Here is a 19928-nt window from a genome sequence, read left to right as displayed (position 1 = left end):
ATTATGAGAGGTACCCTTATTAGACTTCTAGCTTAATATATGATCAATATTAAGCTAAAGTTAGCTAATTATTATCTTAGCGTAGCAGGAAGACTGTCGTCAGTGGGGAAACAAGCCTGACTCTCTCCAAAGTTAAGAAATACTTCTACCAGCACATATTGAATGTTTGCTGTAGCTATTATCCGAGCGCAGAGAGAGAAAAGATTACAGCACATAACCCTCCCTAAAAGTACAGATTAACTTGTTGACCTAGGTTGATTAGGTAAAGGAGATGCAAGGTGTTTATTATTGGGGTTAAGATGTGATGTGTATCTTATTTTTGAACTTTGTAATTTGCCAAGTAAGCTGCTTCTCTCACTTCTTTTAGCCTTTATGCTAAGCTAAGCTAATTTCTTCCAGACTATAGTTTCTTCGTAGACATGAGACTTATATCAATCTTTTCATGCAAGGAAACAAATCAGGGTTCTTCCAAAATGTCAAACTACCCCCTTAAGGAAAACCTAAGACTACACTTAAGATTTGACACTCATGATGCTGAGATTTGAAGTACCTGCACAATAAACTGCTGTATTAACTTATCACTGGTGCTGAAGTGTTAACACAGCCATATTGATTCCAAATGTTCCACCTAAAGATGTGTTGAGGGACTTGTTGTTTATGAAAGTGGAGTATAAACAATTTATCATTGAAGAGAAGTCCCACCATGTGTCTTAATCATGTAACTGTCTAGTGCCATAATAATGGCAGATGCTAAACGCACATCTTCACACCTTACTTGAACACAAAACCCAGAAACACCAGACAAGAAAAGCAGACCTTGATAAAAATAGGATGCTTTGACCTTATTTCCTTTTTGTTGATTTTATAATTAAAGGTAATCTTGCACATTTGACCAGAGGCTCACGATACGAATACATTCTGCAACAGGCAGAGCATTTTTAATTCAAAGCAAAACTGTACCAAGCAACTCAAATATGATGTTCCTCGTCTGCTCCTTGAGCCACCAAACTACCTTCAAGATTCAAAGGTTTATTGTCATAACGTATACACAACTACGGTGTGTGTATAGACATTTTATTTATTGGGATAAACCCCTTGAGATGCACAATCTCGTTTTCAAGGGGGTCCCGACAATAGCAACAACTTACAGACATACATAAACAAAAAGACAAACAAGACAAACCACGTACAGTCAGTTAAGCAAAATTCAAGTAATACATACAATCTTTATAATTTGAGAGACAGTCGAGCAGATCAGTTTCATCAATATCAGTTTCTTTTTTTATTCTTTATTTATTTGGGTCGGGTCACATTATAATACAAGTACAGTTTTTCAAATCATATATTTTTAGAGACCCCAAAGTGACAAATTAAATAGCAAACAAAATTAGTTAAAATGAAAAAGTACACAGGGGTTGTTTGAAATAGCAAATGTCTACACATGTACATATGCATACATATCAACATAGATATACATACAATACACATACACGTGACCATACAGTACATACACACACATCTATACATTCAATCGGTGTATAGAAACACAGTCAAACAAGGGATGGTCGTCTTTGGGATAAGTAAATTCTCTACTTTTTCCATATTTCTTCAAATTTCATTTCAGCACTTTATTTATACAGATAAATCCCATTGAGATCATTGATCTCTTTTTCAAGGGAGACCTGCTCAAGTAGTTCCACATGAAACATAAATAGAACAACAAAAGGACATCATACAGCATCATTTACATAATTATCCACATAAACAGGTACCAATAGCTTCCGATTGACTGTGATTGAAATGTGTTCTCCTGGAGCCTCATTGAGAAGGTGATCAATATCAGTTTCATCAATAACAAGTGCAGACCAGTTGAAAGTGAGATGATCATGCATGTTTAAACATACCCAATGATGCAAGAGATCTAATGGCAGCAGGTAAAGTATTCCAGTCTGTTGGGGCTTTGAACATGAACGCTCTTCTGCCAATAGATGTTTTTGCAGAGGGGACAGAGAAATAAATCTGAACAGAATGTCTAACCTGATGAATTGGCGAGTAGGGTACAAAATACTGCTTTAAATAAGGGGGATAGTTAAGATAAATGCATTTAAATATCAGCTGAAGCCAATGCGTGTCTTCTTACATTTAATGAAGGCCATTTCAGTTGGTTCTACATTGTGCAGTGATGTGTACGAAAAGGCCAACCAAGAACAAATCTGCATAGTCTGTTGTAGGCTATGTTGAGTGGAGCAAAAATGGGCCGATTCAATATGGCTCGCAGGCCGTAGTTTGGACACCCCTGCTCTAAAGTCTCTATGGTGCACCTGCATCTACTTCCTTGATACATTAGATGTTAACAGCTCGAAATGAGCACCACATGTAAAACTACACTTATCAATCCATCAGGTTTTCTGTGTGCCTCTCAAAGCCTTACTGACAAACTAACTAGTTTCAAAGAAGCAAAAAGTTCAGGTCCGCTTCACAGTATCTTGTTGAACACACTGTGGGGAATACACTGAGAAAGTCCAGCTCCTTTCAACACAAGTATGAATTATTAATTCTGCAAACACAGTGAGATGAGTTTTTAGCTTGAGAGAGATGTTTAAGGCGTATGCAGTTTATATAAATCCTGGACACTGTGAAAAGGTGTTCACACCCTAAATGAGGAATGGAAATCAGTGAGTGGCTCAAGATTCAGACTTTCAACACTAAGACCCCTAATCTGCCTGTTGCCTGTTTAACTCTTTGGATGCCATTTTTTTTACAATCGATGTATCTATGGATGTAAGGTTATAAAATGAGGCTAGCTAACAAGACAGCGCTATGGAGGATAATAGAGAAACCCAATGTAAACAAGACATGACATCAGCAGAGCATTCACTGTAAAACACAACATGCATCAAATATATGATTAAAATAAGCCTTAAGGAGATGGTGTCATATAATCAGCTCATCCTTGCACACCACTGTGAAGAAAAATACAAGCAACTTAGGTGTAAATAGATGTAATGTCTACTTTTACTGTGCAAGCTTATTAATCACCTGTAATGTTGCAAATATTTAACGTCCACTGAGTGTCATCTTGTCTTTTTCTCTGCCAAAAAGCAATGCTTGAAGTGTTGTCATATTTACAAATGATCTGGATAAACCCCAATATGTGAACCAACCAGCCCTTACTACCAATCAGTCTGTTGATTTTCTGTCAGATCATCATGTTCCTTTTATGTATCATGCTACAAAATCCATCCAACTATTATAAGAAACTTTAAAAACACGTTATTCAGCGCCTTTTTGTTTTGAAGCTATCATTTATTACTCGCACACAAAGCAGCATATATTGAAGCAGAGGTGAATTACAACAACAGGAAATGAAAAGGTTTTCTTTATGCTGTGTTGAATTGTAATTGTTGGGGTTATATTTTCAGGCTTTTAGACTGTACCTACAGTAAGCAAAGGTTTTGTTCACTCTTGGAAGACTTACCTGCATGACTCAGCTCTCTGGTGTTCGGATAAAGTGCCAGCGGCTGTGAGGTGTTACGTAGGATTTGACTGAGGCCTACTTAAACACACTGATTTGTCTTTTGTTATTAAAATGACTGCAGTATTGGTAAGAGTTTTACTGCAGTAAGATGGAACTCCCCTGATACACCATCACCTCCTCCTCCTCCTCCTCCTCCTCCCCTCTTTTCTCTGTTCGACTGCAAAGTGCCAAAAACAATTGAGAGCTTTGTGTCATTTCATCACAAAAAACGAACTGTGTTTCAATGTCTGTTTTTAAAAGATAAAGCCATCACAAAGTGAATGGGTGTTTGAAAGGAAGCACTCGGATGATGTATTATGTGCACAGTATATGTGTGTTTGTGAGAATGACTCACTGCATCCCCACTCCCTTTTATATATCTTTTCCTACCTCTTGCACACAAAAAACAAAGGAAGGGTTTTTGCTCATAAGCCGGCTCTCCATTATAAATCCCCCTAGTAGTGCAATTATAGCCCGTGTGCTCATTCCTCTCTTTACTGTCACCCTTCTCTCCCAGCAACAGAGGAAAGAGCGAGATATGGTGAGGCAGCAAGAAAAAGGTCCCCACCGGAGACTCGACGATATGAGACGGGAGGAAGACCGGAGGTTGGCTGAGAGGGAGCAGGTAACCAACCGCAGGAGACCTCAGTCAGCCAATCAGAGCGCAGTGTGGGCGTGTCCACAGGCAACGCACTGCAAGTTGCGCTAGTGGTGAAATTCCATGAGTAGGTTGCCATAGCAGCAAGGGTCTAAATTAGTGTATTTATTCAGAGACGAGTTTCTGTGGGTGAGCTCTCTGCGCCTCTTGTGCTCTGAATCCAGTTTACCCTCAGAAACACTGAGTCTGGCATCACAGCAGTATACTAGTGAAGAATACTCATTTGATGTCAACTATTATGATCTATCACAAGATGCTATGCTTTATTGGTAACTCTTATTCTTCTACCGTCAGCAATACAGGCATCACAGCATCAACACCTTATAGTGAAAAACACTGCAGATTATTCTTTATGTTGGGCTAAACCAGGGGTCCAAAACATTTTTCACTGAGGGATGCATACAGAGAAACATACGAAGGTCTGGGCCCCTCACTAGAGGTATATTATATTGCCTTATAAATTCAGTTATAAGTTAGCAAAATCAATCATATGATGTAAATGATGCTTGATACTTGAATAACAGCTCTCCGCTGGGTTTCATTTATTTTGTTACAAACGGTGTTGGCAGATCATTCCATAAAACAGTTGCCTCAGATTGCTTAAAACGGGGAATAGGAAGGGTCTTTTTCCAGCTTTGTTAGAAAATGCTTTTAACTTTAATTGACTGAATTGATTTTAACCCTCTTGTTGTCTTCGGGTCAAATCTGACCGATTTACTACTTTCATCAATCATCAAGAAAATAAATTAGTAACCATCAGATAAAACACACACACACACTCTAGATGTGTCCCTCCCCCTTATGTGCCCATCCCTCCCATGTGAATCTCACACACACACACAGAACAATTTGCTCTTATGTGCCCATCCCCCCACATGGATCACACCTGGCACACGCAATACATGTTCAGTGTCTATTCTTTGTATATTTACTGCAGTTGTTCAGTACTCTGATACAATATTTACAGTTTGAAAGGGTGTTAAATGAAATTTGGTGATGATTAATGATTTTTGTGTTAATGTAGCAGTTAAAACAGGACCGGTCAAATTTGACCTTGAACACCAAAGTAAGGGGGGGGGAAACGAAGACAACAGGAGGGTTAAAAGTGGGCTTATTATGACATGAATATTGTGTAATATACTTTTTCATCTATATTTAAGAAGTATAATAAGACGAGCACAAGTTTCAGGCGTGGGCCGTGTTCCTTTATCCATTTTGAATTTAAATTAAAAAAAAAATAGTCAACGGCTCGCAGTTGGCCCCGGAGCCGTAGTTTGGACACCTCTGTGCTAAACAGTGATGCTTTACAACCTTTAAACGGGTAAAGTTCATGTGAAGTGACTGAAATGAAGTGTTTTCTTTGAGCCAGTGCACCGCCCAGTGTCTTGTTTCCTGGAATGACGTTACATAACTGTAATGTGCATCTATTTTCTGCCCTTGACCTTTTTATACCTTCATTTCTCTCTTCCCCCCCCCCCCTTTAACGCCTGTCCTCCCTGCCTCCTCACCTCTCCTCAGGAGTTTATCAGACAAAAGTTAGAAGAAGAGCAGCGGCAGTTAGAAATCCTGCAGCAGCAGTTGCTTCAGGAGCAAGCACTGCTTATGGTAACTAGTCCTCTCTACCTCTTTATCATTTCATGTTCTGACTGCAGAGGTTTCCATGCCCTCTGCGACACAGTGCCTCATCAGTAAAGGAGATGTATTGATCAGCGCTGAACCATTTTCTTCTACTGTCAGGTCCATTTCTTTTGTATAACCCAATATTACCACATTGCATCCGGTTGGGAGGGTTTATAATCTGTACCACAGACAACACTTTCCTTAGACCCTCGAGTCAGATAAGAAAACAATTGGTGTTTACACTGCAGGGTTAGTCTGCCCGAGTTTAGGTGGAGAAACAGGCATCTTAATACTTTCAGTTTCTACTAGATCTACTTTTCAGGAGTGTCATGTGCTACATGTGCATCACCTTGAATCAGAATCACGTTTATTGCCAAGTAGGTTTAAACAAACAACAAATGTGATTTGCCGTATAGTTGTGCAAACTCAAACATAAGGAAATACGTTCTAAGAGAAGGATCAAAAATATAACTATTATAAAAAGACAATGTATTGTATTTACACGGAATATAAAAATATACAAAACACTTTCTTAGTACAGTGAGTATATGACCAAATATACTTGTTATGAACCTGTCTGAGGACCACAGATGGAAATGAGCTATTAGCTATAATCTGGCATATTGCATCTCTTCTCTTTGCTGAGATTCATGTATTTGTATGCATGGTCCTTCTATACATAAATACATATATATATATATATATATATATATATAAATACAGTATATCATATTTTAAAGTGGAGAAGTAATATCATACAGAAATGTGCAAACTATTCAGATTGATGAACAGGGCTCACAGTGTTTAAAATAACTATTTTAGTCACGTGATCCAATCCATTTTATTTCCATAGCACATTTAAAAACAACAGAGTTGAACAAAGTGCTGTACATCAACAACTGTATTTAAACATAGCATAAATACATAAAAAACAGACGGGACATGAAACAAATGTAAAACACGAGACGATGAAACCAGATCAGAAGCCACAGACGGAGAAACTCTCCTACATGACGTAAAAACAATACAAAACACCAACAAGATAAAAGCCCAAATGTAAAAGCACAAGTGTCACCTGGCCTGTAAATGCCAGGGAAAAGAAGTGGGTTTTTAAACGAGATTTAAAAACATGCATGATGTGCATACATGTAATGGGGTGGGTAAGAGTCAGTTGTAGACGTAGAGAGTATGGGTTTGGCTCCCACAAAACGGCACGTCTTGAAACACATGCGCTGACCTAGATTTTGAGGGCAGTTTTGGACAGATTTCAGGAATCTCCCTCACACTGAAGGGAGGAATTGCCACAGTCTTGATATCTTTGTTTTAGCTCGATCCTGTTGGGCCTACAAGGTGCTTTACTCTTATATTTATACCTGTTTATACGGCAAGACAAAGAACCCAATCCTCACTGCTGGATTCATGATGTGATGAGATTTTTCACATATACCTCAGAGGTTACACATAGACATCATTATCATAGGGACCAGAGCTCAGAGCCAGCCACAGGACAGTGACTGTGACCCTGGCTAAATTAGAATCAAACAAAACTAAATCCCCTTTAAACAAATGAGCCTTCAATAAAGAGCTTTATGTTGCAGTCGTAAACATGTATCCCTAATGATTTGCTAGATTTAATGTAAAGATAATTACCTTTTCTGGTGCTATTTTCCTTAGGGATGTAATTCAATTTAAAGACAAGACCACTAGGCTAACATTAGATGGTCACTCGTGGATTTATGAATATCATATATTACGATGTGTATGCATATCTTATCTCTTACCTGGCCTAAAAAAGACTTGAAACTGTTAAATATCTGTTGGTGCATTTGTGTGTCAGCAGGGTAGGAAGAGCAGCCTAGATGTCCCTCTGAGACACTGTAATTCCTCCACTGTGTTCCCTATCTACTATAAGGTCCCCTCCCACACAGGGAAGCACCTGGGTGAGACGTTACCACCAGGTGCCAGACTGGGTTATGTTGACTCCTTCTCATCGCCAGTGGCACCAAACAAAGTGGATGCGTCTCCTCGCGGGTCGAGATCTAATGTAAACAAAGTCATGTGCTTGAGGTGAAGGCTTCCTGTGTGTCCTCGCTATTAATACCTTGTGGTATTAAGGACTACATCACGATCGCTCCATGAGATGCATGTGTTTTTCATCCTGGTTGGAGAACAGCTTGTTTATGCCTAGTGTTGCATCTATCACTTTATCAATCCAGTTTAGATTTAACCACAGAAGACTTGGGCAGTGTTGGAGAGTAATACAGAACAGATACTCAAAACTGTACTTATGTCCAAAACGTGAAAAACAAAAATGAGTTAATAGGCTACAGATGGTTTGCTAGTTTATTCTTCCTAAATTCATGGTGAACTAATATTAGATGTATAAACATTACCTCAGCTCTGCATAACTGTGATTGTCAGTCATACTTAAAAAGCACTATTTTCATCACTCTACTCTGAAAAAGCTGCTTTATGAAGCGACGCTTGCTGTTAAATTCACACTTCACGGGATAAAAACACCACCGGTGACGCTCTCGTGCTGCGTCGATAGGGTTACTTCTTTCCTATCGGTAGGTTTCTGACCAGTCGCTGCACACCACCAGGTGACACAGTTTATGCCCGGTATCAGAAGGCTACGCCACATAAACCTGCCTCCTCACATGTCATTTCCCAATCAAGTGCGTGTTCACCTCCTGGGCTGCTATCTGAAATCTGGGATCCATTTCAAGGTGTTTTTGCCTAAAACGGGCTTCTGCACCCACACTGGCATCATCCATCATACCACTGGCATCTGCGACTGACCAGTGGGCGGGTGTCCATTTCCTCGTGTCATTATTAGTATGAGCCGTCTGCTTTGTTTGCGGTCACTGGCAGTCAGGAAGAAAGTAAACAGTACCTAAGTTACAATTGAGACTATGGCTCTGTGACTGCCAGTAATGTCGGTCAGTCAGAACCTTTTTGTTTTAAGACAAGAATATTCTGAAAGGCCGACGGTGGGCAGCCAGGTAGTTTATTTGTAGCTGCAACATGCAGGAAGCCTAAACATCATGCACATTTACTTTTTTAGATTAGATTTCAACCTGCGTCATCGAGGAATTCACAGAACTATGGATACGTTTGCAACTTCCATGTTCTCACGGTGGAGGGGCACCTCAGTCTCAGGCTTGAGTTGTAAATCTACTGCTTCACTTTGTGGCCCATCGTGATGTGAAAATGTAAAAAGAAAATAGAACAAATGACAACAAGCACTTAACAAAATCAATCTGTATTCATGCATGGGGAATTCTCTTTTTCTTTTCTTTATGAATGGGGTGGCCATCAACAGGCAAGAGACCTATGCTTACAACTCAGAATGAAGTCATGTTTTTCATTTTCTCACTTTCTCTTAAACATACAAATAAGTTAAACACAATCAATATTCTTTTGATGTGGGTTGGTGAAAGACTGCTGGACTAAAATTAGGATTACACACAACGATACCGTTTTTTTGGGTGAATAAATGAATTCTAAAAAGTCATTTGTGTCCAGTCCGAGACGAGCTTTGGCTTAACTGCAGTGTGTTTTTTTGTTCGTTGCTCAGGAGTATAAGCGCAAGCAGCTGGAGGAGCAGCGTCAGTCGGAGCGGCTGCAGAGGCAGCTGCAGCAGGAGCACGCGTACCTGGTGTCTCTGCAGCAGCAGCAGCAGGACAAGAAGCCCCAGCTCTACCACTACAACAAGAACCTGGAGCCCAACAACAAACCCACATGGGCCCGGGAGGTAGCAACGATACCTGAAGCATCACACAACACAGTCCAAATAGATACTTTATTTGTTTATAGTGTCGTGGACAGTTCACATTAATCAACTGTCACAAAAAACTGTAAATGGGGCAGTTTTACCAAACATAGCTAATTTCCAGCTGTTGTCCCCGGCCAGATGATAATGGACACCCTTAAAATCACAATACATCATAGATAGATAGATACTTCCCAATTTAGGACATTATTTTGTTACAGAAGCAGACGTGTGTTCAGATATTAAAATACAATACTTTAAATACTTTAAAAAGAGAACTAACAATTACAAATAAAATGAAAAAATTACAAATATTATATCAAATATACACAATATAAACAAAACAATATAAAATATTCTGGATCATTAAAATAAAAAGCATAATACTGCACACTGCCCTACATACGTAATTCACTGTCCTCCTTGTTTCAGGTGGAGGAGCGGAGTAAGCTCAACAGACAGGGCTCGCCCAAAATCTGCACCACCGTCTCCGACACTGCCATCCAGTCGCGCTCTGACTCCATCAGCCAGTTGGGAGTGGGTCTATCTGCCCAGACCCCCCCCATGCAGAGGCCTGTCGAACCCCAGGGGGGGCAGGGGAAGGTGTGTGCTTGCAAGTGTTTTAAATGTAGTTCCTTTAATCCCCTAGAAAAGCAGCTGACGACAGAACAATCTTTTGAGATATGATCAGTTTGGATATTTAGATTAGACATGTATTGATCCCTCTAGGGACATTCAGATGGTTTAGCAGCAAAAGCAATGAGATTAAAACACATGATAGGACAGTTCAAACAAGGATACAAAATAAAGTTAGAGTATACAATAAACAGAAAATGGATTGAATACTATTTTAGGATATTACTGATGTTTATAAGGGTGGTATTAGAGTTTAAACAAACATCCTTTCTGGTCAATTCCTTTATTACTATTTTAGTTTTATTCTTTCGAACCCCAAGGGGGGCAGGGAAAGATAAGATGGACCTTTATTAATCCCCATGTTGAAATTCAGTAGTTTAACAGCAACAGGGAAACAGGTCAGCACAGATTAACACAATCAAAGATCAAAATTAAAATGACTAAGAAATGAATTAAAATGGTGGGTGCTTCCAAGTGTTTGAAATGTAGTTCCTTTAACCCCCTAGAAAAACAGCTCAAGATACAACTGCCTCTCCCTTCTGCCCCTGACTCTTTAGCTGCTTCATCCGTCTATGCTACCTTATTCATGCCTTCCTTTTTTACATTCCTCCCTTTCCCCTCCACAAACCTGTGATCTCGTTTCTCCTTGGATACCTCCTGCGATCTCCTCTTGCTCCTCCTCCCTCCGCCCTGCTCCTCCTGTCCTCTTCAGTTCCAGATGGCTCACCTGGTTCCTCTGAAGCCCTACGCTGCCCCCGTCCCTCGCTCTCAGTCCCTCTGTGACCAGCCCACTAAGACCATGTCCGCATTCCCCACTCAGGACCCGTCCCTCACCCCCACGCCCCGCCCCATCCACTCTAGAGAGCTGGTGCGTCAAAACTCAGACCCCACTTCTGAAACTCCGGCCCCCCAGGGACTTCTGATCGGAGATGGACCCTGGATCCGCCTGCCTGATGTGGAACTCCCACCCAAGGTGAGTCTAGTGCACATGTGTCAAACTCAAGGCCCGGGGGCCAAATCAGGCCCTTGGTGGATTTAAGCTTTGTGAGTTCCAGGTTTAATATGTGCAATAAGTTCATTTCAATAAATTTTGCAATAAACATTGAACCAGTCCGGCCCTCGACTAGTACCCATTTTGAAATGTTGGCCCACTGTGTATTTGAGTTTGACACCCCTGATCTAGTGGCTGGCCATGACTATAGACTTTTTGCACAATTTTTTATTATATATGCTGCCGTGTTGGAGGAGCTCGGGTCAGAAGAATTTCATTGCCATTTCTACACTGTAGCTTTGTGCATATGACAATAACACCTTTGAATCTTTGAAAATGACTCAGCAGCAAATCAAAACATAACACTGGTTAGTATTTCTGTTTAACATTCTCCCTTATCTACAAAATGAAGTAAACTGACCATTAAAGGTGTCGGTTTTAAGAAATGTAAACTATGATTACCCTTGAGATAAGATAACATCTACAATTCAGATGTTTAGCAGCAAAAGCCATGAGATTGAAACACATGATATAAGACAGTTCAAACAAGGATTAAAGGATACCAAAGAAAGTGAGAGTATACAATAAAAAGAAAATGGGTTGAAAACGATTTTAGTAAAACACCTGAACTGTTGAAACAACATCCACAATATTCATCTGGCTGCTACTTAAACATTATATTATATATTTATCTATTTACTAATATATCATACTTCAATGACTTGCATATAGACTCTTATTGCACTATTTCACTTTTTAAACTATTTTTCTTCTTGTATTTACTTGCACCATATTTTTTCTGTTTATCTGTGTTTTTTGCTGCACTGTTGGAGAAGCCTGTGACACAAGATTTTCATCGACATAACTACACTGTAGCTATGTTCGTATGACAATTAAAGAACCTTGAACCTTGAATGATGTTTATTAAGGGTGGTATTAGGGTTAAAACAAACATCCTCTCATTTGAATGTACCTGCTGTTTCTTCCCTCAGATTCCCCAGAGGACAGCGTCCATCGCCACAGCGCTCAACACCAACCTGACCTCTGGCATCAGGCACCCAGTACGAGCCAGGTACTGCGGGAACTAGTTATCCAATATTTATTTTAATAAGTGCCTGTTAACACCTGAGCTCTGTTAAGTGCCTCGATAGACATTCATCTGTTTGTCATCTTGCAATCTACTTATTTATCTAAATAGTTATTACCGCAATAAACCATATTTAATTTCACATTCTGTTCTTGTATACATCATATTATATTTACATGTATATAGACTTCTTGCACTATATTGTGTATTTGTATTTTTATATTTTATTATATATGTTGCATTGTTGGAGGAGCTCAGGTCAGAAGAATTTCATTGCCATTTCTACACTGTAGCTTTGTGCATATGACAATAAAACCTTTGAATCTTTGAATCTTAAAGGTCACCTATTATGCAAAATCCACTTGTTCATGTCTCTTCTACATCAACATGTGTCCCCTCTTCTTCATGTCTCTTCTACATCAACATGTGTCCCCTCTTCTTCATGTCTCTTCTACATCAACATGTGTCCCCTCTTCTTCATGTCTCTTCTACATCAACATGTGTCCCCTCTTCTTCATGTCTCTTCTACATCAACATGTGTCCCCTCTTCTTCATGTCTCTTCTACATCAACATGTGTCCCCTCTTCTTCATGTCTCTTCTACATCAACATGTGTCCCCTTTTCTTCATGTCTCTTCTACATCAACATGTGTCCCCTCTTTTTCATGTCTCTTCTACATCAACATGTGTCCCCTCTTCTTCATGTCTCTTCTACATCAACATGTGTCCCCTCTTTTTCATGTCTCTTCTACATCAACATGTGTCCCCTCTTCTTCATGTCTCTTCTACATCAAACATGTGTCCCCTCTTTTCATGTCTCTTCTACATCAACATGTGTCCCCTCTTTTAATGTCTCTTCTACATCAACATGTGTCCCCTCTTCTTCATGTCTCTTCTACATCAACATGTGTCCCCTCTTCTTCATGTCTCTTCTACATCAACATGTTCCCTCTTCTTACATTCAACATGTCCCCTCTTTTTCATGTCTCTTCTACATCAACATGTGTCCCCTTTTCTTCATGTCTCTTCTACATCAACATGTGTCCCCTCTTTTCATGTCTCTTCTACATCAACATGTGTCCCCTCTTCTTCATGTCTCTTCTACATCAACATGTGTCCCCTCTTTTTCATGTCTCTTCTACATCAACATGTGTCCCCTCTTCTTCATGTCTCTTCTACATCAACATGTGTCCCCTCTTCTTCATGTCTCTTCTACATCAACATGTGTCCCCCTCTTCTTCATGTCTCTTCTACATCAACATGTGTCCCCTCTTCTTCATGTCTCTTCTACATCAACATGTTGTCCCCTTTTCTTCATGTCTCTTCTACATCAACATGTGTCCCCTCTTTTCATGTCTCTTCTACATCAACATGTGTCCCCTCTTCTTCATGTCTCTTCTACATCAACATGTGTCCCCTCTTTTTCATGTCTCTTCTACATCAACATGTGTCCCCTCTTCTTCATGTCTCTTCTACATCAACATGTGTCCCCTCTTTTTCATGTCTCTTCTACATCAACATGTGTCCCCTCTTTTTAATGTCTCTTCTACATCAACATGTGTCCCCTCTTCTTCATGTCTCTTCTACATCAACATGTGTCCCCTCTTCTTCATGTCTCTTCTACATCAACATGTGTCCCCTCTTCTTCATGTCTCTTCTACATCAACATGTGTCCCCTCTTTTTCATGTCTCTTCTACATCAACATGTGTCCCCTTTTCTTCATGTCTCTTCTACATCAACATGTGTCCCCTCTTTTTCATGTCTCTTCTACATCAACATGTGTCCCCTCTTCTTCATGTCTCTTCTACATCAACATGTGTCCCCTCTTTTCATGTCTCTTCTACATCAACATGTGTCCCCTCTTCTTCATGTCTCTTCTACATCAACATGTGTCCCCTCTTCTTCATGTCTCTTCTACATCAACATGTGTCCCCTCTTCTTCACGTCTCTTCTACATCAACATGTGTCCCCTCTTCTTCATGTCTCTTCTACAATCAACATGTGTCCCCTCTTCTTCATGTCTCTTTTACATCAACATGTGTCCCCTCTTCTTCATGTCTCTTCTACATCAACATGTGTCCCCTCTTCTTCATGTCTCTTCTACATCAACATGTGTCCCCTCTTCTTCATGTCTCTTCTACATCAACATGTGTCCCCTCTTCTTCATGTCTCTTCTACATCAACATGTGTCCCCTCTTTTTCATGTCTCTTTTACATCAACATGTGTCCCCTCTTCTTCATGTCTCTTCTACATCAACATGTGTCCCCTCTTTTTCATGTCTCTTCTACATCAACATGTGTCCCCTCTTTTTCATGTCTCTTCTACATCAACATGTGTCCCCTCTTTTTCATGTCTCTTCTACATCAACATGTGTCCCCTCTTCTTCACTGTCTCTTCTACATCAACATGTGTCCCCTCTTCTTCATGTCTCTTCTACATCAACATGTGTCCCCCTCTTCTTCATGTCTCTTCTACATCAACATGTGTCCCCCTCTTCTTCATGTCTTCTTCTACATCAACATGTGTCCCCTCTTCTTCATGTCTCTTCTACATCAACATGTGTCCCCTCTTCTTCACGTCTCTTCTACATCAACATGTGTCCCCTCTTCTTCATGTCTCTTCTACATCAACATGTGTCCCCTCTTCTTCATGTCTCTTCTACATCAACATGTGTCCCCTCTTCTTCATGTCTCTTTCTACATCAACATGTGTCCCCCTCTTCTTCATGTCTCTTCTACATCAACATGTGTCCCCTCTTCTTCATGTCTCTTCTACATCATGTGTCCCCCTCTTCTTCATGTCTCTTCTACATCAACATGTGTCCCCTCTTCTTCATGTCTCTTCTACATCAACATGTGTCCCCTCTTCTTCATGTCTCTTCTACATCAACATGTGTCCCCTCTTCTTCATGTCTCTTCTACATCAACATGTGTCCCCTCTTTTTCATGTCTCTTCTACATCAACATGTGTCCCCTCTTTTTCATGTCTCTTCTACATCAACATGTGTCCCCTCTTCTTCACGTCTCTTCTACATCAACATGTGTCCCCTCTTCTTCATGTCTCTTCTACATCAACATGTGTCCCCTCTTCTTCATGTCTCTTCTACATCAACATGTGTCCCCTCTTCTTCATGTCTCTTCTACATCAACATGTGTCCCCCTCTTCTTCATGTCTCTTCTACATCAACATGTGTCCCCTCTTCTTCATGTCTCTTCTACATCAACATGTGTCCCCTCTGTGGAAAGAGACTCTGAAAGTTTCAGGAACAAAGATTCTCTCTCTTTTTGTCCTGATCCATTTCTATAAAAACCTGTCTGAAAATGAGCTGATCAGATTTTGGCCACTTTATGATGTCATAACGATGTTTTGTCTTGTGTAACCATTAGCCAATCACCAACCAAGGTAACCCCCCCCCCTTATCACCTGAATCTCCTCCTAGAGCACCATTGTGTTCTTTGTAACCAAATGTCTCTCAGAGGGGCGTGGGGAGGGGCTCCTTATTTTCATCTAAAGTAACAGACAGAGAATCAGCACTTTGGAAACAGGGCTGAAACAGAGGGGGTTATGGGTAATGCTGCAATGATCTGTTTGGTGTTTGGAGCCAAACACTTCAGAGACATGTTTGTATATATCTGAGACCTGTAATAAAGTAATGAAAAACAGTATCATAGGGGACCTTTAAGTGGTGCTCGATCAGACTTCAGATAACTGATTTGTTTTCTCACAATAGCAATCCGGATCTGAGCCGCAATGATCGCTGGGAGAGAGGAGACAGTATGAGCATCATCTCCAATCTGCCCCAGACCGGCTCTCTGGAGAGGCATCGCATCCACAGTGAGTCCCTGCCTCCCCCATGCTATTCCTCCGCAGATTATCTGTCTGATTTCAGAGTTATAACTACACTCTACAACATTGTTCATTTCAGGTTCCTCCAAAATGGATTCTCCCATGCTGTCCCATGATAGTCGTCACAAGCCGGGGGAGTCTCGCACCTCCTCCCGCCCCGGGCGCCCTGCTGTGAGTTGTTCTTTAAAAACAGACATTTTATTGGCCGTTTCTCCAGTATCCCCTACTCAAACTACAATACTTCAGGGTGCATGCAACACGTAGTAGGGTTGTGCAGTGATGACGTATTTCTGTAGGCAGACCCGGAAGTTAGCTTCACAAAGGTTTCCACATCGGATTTCAGTTTATGGCAGAAAATAACGTGGTACTGTGATATTACAATATAAATGCAATGGCATCGATTACTGTACACTATAATGAAATAAAAAGACTTGTAAAAAAAAAAAAAAAAAACGTTTCTGGCCAACAAATGTTTATGATACTTCTACGTTTTGTTCAGCAGGATAATCTCCACACGTTACCACCACTTTGTGATTTTGAAAACGTAAATGCAATCCGTAATAAGGAAAAAACTAAAGGCAATAAACAAACTACACAATGATCACATGACTTCACGACAGCACCGCTAAGCTAAAGGTGGACTAAACTTTGCTCTTAAGTCCACCTTTAGCTTAGCGGTGGTGTCATGCCGGCGTGTTTTGCTGTTGTGTGGGCAGTTGTCATGACGCATAGAAGCTCCGGACATTCACCTTCACACGTTAGATCAGGGGTCGGCAACCTTTTTGATATGAAGTGCCATTTAAAAAAATAAATGCTGTCAGCGTGCCGACGATCGTGAATTATCAACGGGGGTGGGGGGTGAGGAGCTCTATTATTAAACGGCATAATAATAAGGACGATCGTCCGTTCTGTGATTCTCCAGAACACACACATGGCCAGTCCGCCCCTTTGTAGCATATTATTTCAATGAGAGATGAGCAGATCGCCACTGGGCTTTCAACTAAAGACACAGCCACGCAAAAACTACGGCATTTGTACAGCTCCTTATGGGTACCGCAATTAGTGAAGTGCTTTCCTCCGTGGGGAAACTATCAGCACCACGGAGGAAAGCGGCAGAAAGTCGCCTGGCGTTATAGAGAGCGGGGCTGCGTTGCGTGCATGGCTTCCTTCTGCAGGTAACGGGGAGACGCGCTCTGGCGGCGGTCTCGTTCAGGATCCGAAAATACAATTTAAATATTTTGCACACTTATTCCTAGTGTGCCACTGGTTACGGTGCACGCGTGCCAGGGGTTGCCGACCCCTGCGTTAGATCAACATTAAACATTTAATAAGCTTGTGTTAACCACAGACCTTATTTTAGGCTTCTAACCACAAACCATTGACTTCGAGAAGAGGGAAGTTCTTAACTGCTGACTAATTTCCGGGTGTTAGGATTCATCACTGCACCTCTTAATGTTGTATAATCAAAAAACAAGAACTAATTGACTGTACATAACCGTAGTCGTTTTCAAACACCTGTTCTATACATTGACAGAGTTTACTAACCCAAGGTTTTCTCCTCGTATATCCGTAACACTTTTTCCTGAGCTTCACACAATTGCTGTTCATGTTTCTCCTCTTCTCAAATCCCTGTTTGTTGACTCAATTGTGCAGAGTTACAAGAGAGCTATAGGGGAGGTTAGTGTTCATGTCTTTGTGTGTTACGCAACGCTAAGTGTTCATGCATGAGTTTGCACCTGCATTATTGGATGCAAGTGATTGTATAGAATGAATTGCATGCTGTACATTGTTGTTGTTTATTGGGTACATCATGTGGCGTCTTTGAATTAAATTCCACTCTATAAATAAAGTCATTTTTAATGTTTACATTTTTTGTTGATTGTGTTTCTATGTGAACATCATACCCTCAACACAGGCCTTCTAACCACGCCTGAAAATCATCCCAAAATGTCACTTCAGTTGTGTTTGGATTGGACATTATCTTAGCATGGCACACGTGGATGTCTACTGTCTTTGATGGATGTTTCAAACTGTTTTGAAAGCGCTTGTGAAGTAATTGGGGGTGTATGTGTGTGCAGGATCATGGCCTGTTTGCCAAGGAGCGCGCTGAGGAGCAGCCGAGGCCTCCGGTGAAGGCCAACGACTACTCGTCCTCCTCGGAGAGCAGTGAGAGCAGCGAGGAGAGCGAGAGCGGCGAGGGGCCCGAGGAGGAAGAGAGCCCCACAGATCGGTAACTGTTAGAAAAATATCACTCGTCACCGGCTTGAGCTTCAATATCAGGATCCATGTATTTATGATCCTCTCCAGAATGGAAGTAGTCATCACAAACAGAGCATTTGGTACAACTAGTGCATGAACAGTGTCCTTCACATGCTGGTATACAAGAGAGGGAGTTACACAGTCACAAGATGGAGGAATACCAGTTCTTTAGGTAATCATACGTCGTTTCATTTACAAAACACTGAGTTTTTTTCTCAAAATGTTAGTTTTTTTCGAAAAATGTCAACATTCAGACTTTTTCTCAAAATTCTGACTCAAGGTTCTTTATTTGTCATACGAACATAGCTATAGTGCAACACAATAACACAGATAAACAGAAAAATATAGTGCAAGTAAATAGTAAATACAAGGAAAAAAAAAAAGTGAAATAGTGCAATAAGAGTCTATATGCAAGTCATTGAAATATGATATATTAGGTAAATAGATAAATATCTTTTAAGTAGCAGCCAGATGAATATTGTGGATGTTGTTTCAACAGTTCAGTTGTTTAGCAGTCTTATTGTTTGTGGTATGAAACTGTTCCTGAGTCAAAGCTTTATTATTATTATTATTATTATCATCCTTGACTTGTGTTGGTCTCTTGATGTCAGTCACAGGGATGGAGACACTGATTCGGTGAACACCATGGTGGTTCACGAGGACGAGGGGGAGCAGGCTGGAGGCTACGGGGACCAGACCATGCTGGTGCAGAGGGTGAGTCATCGAGGACGTGAAGGTGCTTTAAATGCATTGTGACTTGTTGGTAAATCAACACACAATTTGTCAGAGTATCACAAAGCTCCAAGGCACTGGGTCTGTTGTTGTTGTGTTTTTGTATACACATTGATGAGCCATTTTCCATGCACCCCTGATAAGCTGATCAAACACAACATGCAGAAAAAGCGCAGCAATGTTTTACAGAAAAGCACTTTTTGCTATTTCACTGCCTGAATTTAGAAGGGGAAGAGAGTCTACTACTATTACTAAACGAAGGGATAATGAACATGATGTATAATAAAATAAGAAACATGTTGGTGCATGGATGCTTACAGGATCATCCTAAAGTAGACAATAAACACCTTTTCTAGTAACTGTATGAATAATGTTAAAAAAAAATGTTTTTGGGTTATGTCATCCTGTGTTACGTGGGCATGAATTGTTTGAGATTGTTGGCGAGACAGAGATGTGATTCAGTGACAGACAGTGGCTCATGCTGAGTTGAATGTGTGAAATGTCACCTTCACTGAAGAGAAATTGTTTTGATTGTTAATGCATTTTATTAGAGTGCCAAGCTACAGTGACCTCACTGAGTGTCAGGGAAAGATATTGAGCTATTAATTAGCCTGGTATTATAAATAAAACACAAATTATCCGGATATTTTTTGATTACTTTCCCACATACTGTGAATGTTGTTTATATTTTTAGAGCAAGTCCTCTCACGCGTTCTAATGACGGCACAGACATTCAATCAATCAAGTTTATTTATATAGCCCAATATCACAAACTTTACATTTGTCTCAAGGGACTTCAGAGTTTG

General features: G+C 40.5%; 1 protein-coding gene across 7 annotated transcripts in view; it reads left to right on the top strand.

Annotated features, from left to right (window-relative positions):
* The window catches only part of mink1 (misshapen-like kinase 1), a 46857-nt gene that overhangs the window by 15350 nt on the left and 11579 nt on the right, over positions 1-19928 (top strand). For 2 of the 7 annotated variants that reach the window (XM_034198072.1, XM_034198064.1), the window contains exons 12-22: positions 4035-4142; positions 5694-5780; positions 9376-9552; positions 10003-10173; positions 10919-11179; positions 12190-12269; positions 16016-16119; positions 16211-16302; positions 17785-17808; positions 18210-18361; positions 19002-19104. In XM_034198072.1, the coding sequence (XP_034053963.1) occupies positions 4035-4142; positions 5694-5780; positions 9376-9552; positions 10003-10173; positions 10919-11179; positions 12190-12269; positions 16016-16119; positions 16211-16302; positions 17785-17808; positions 18210-18361; positions 19002-19104 (1359 nt within the window). The remainder of the gene's footprint in view (positions 1-4034; positions 4143-5693; positions 5781-9375; positions 9553-10002; positions 10174-10918; positions 11180-12189; positions 12270-16015; positions 16120-16210; positions 16303-17784; positions 17809-18209; positions 18362-19001; positions 19105-19928) is intronic. The other 5 variants (XM_034198095.1, XM_034198089.1, XM_034198102.1 and 2 more) reach the window with 4 other exon arrangements.

Source organism: Gymnodraco acuticeps, unplaced genomic scaffold, assembly GCF_902827175.1.
Source record: "Gymnodraco acuticeps unplaced genomic scaffold, fGymAcu1.1, whole genome shotgun sequence".
Classification (NCBI taxonomy): domain Eukaryota; kingdom Metazoa; phylum Chordata; class Actinopteri; order Perciformes; family Bathydraconidae; genus Gymnodraco; species Gymnodraco acuticeps.
The sequence above is the reverse complement of the archived record's forward strand: the minus strand, read 5'-3'. Positions and strand labels throughout refer to the sequence as shown.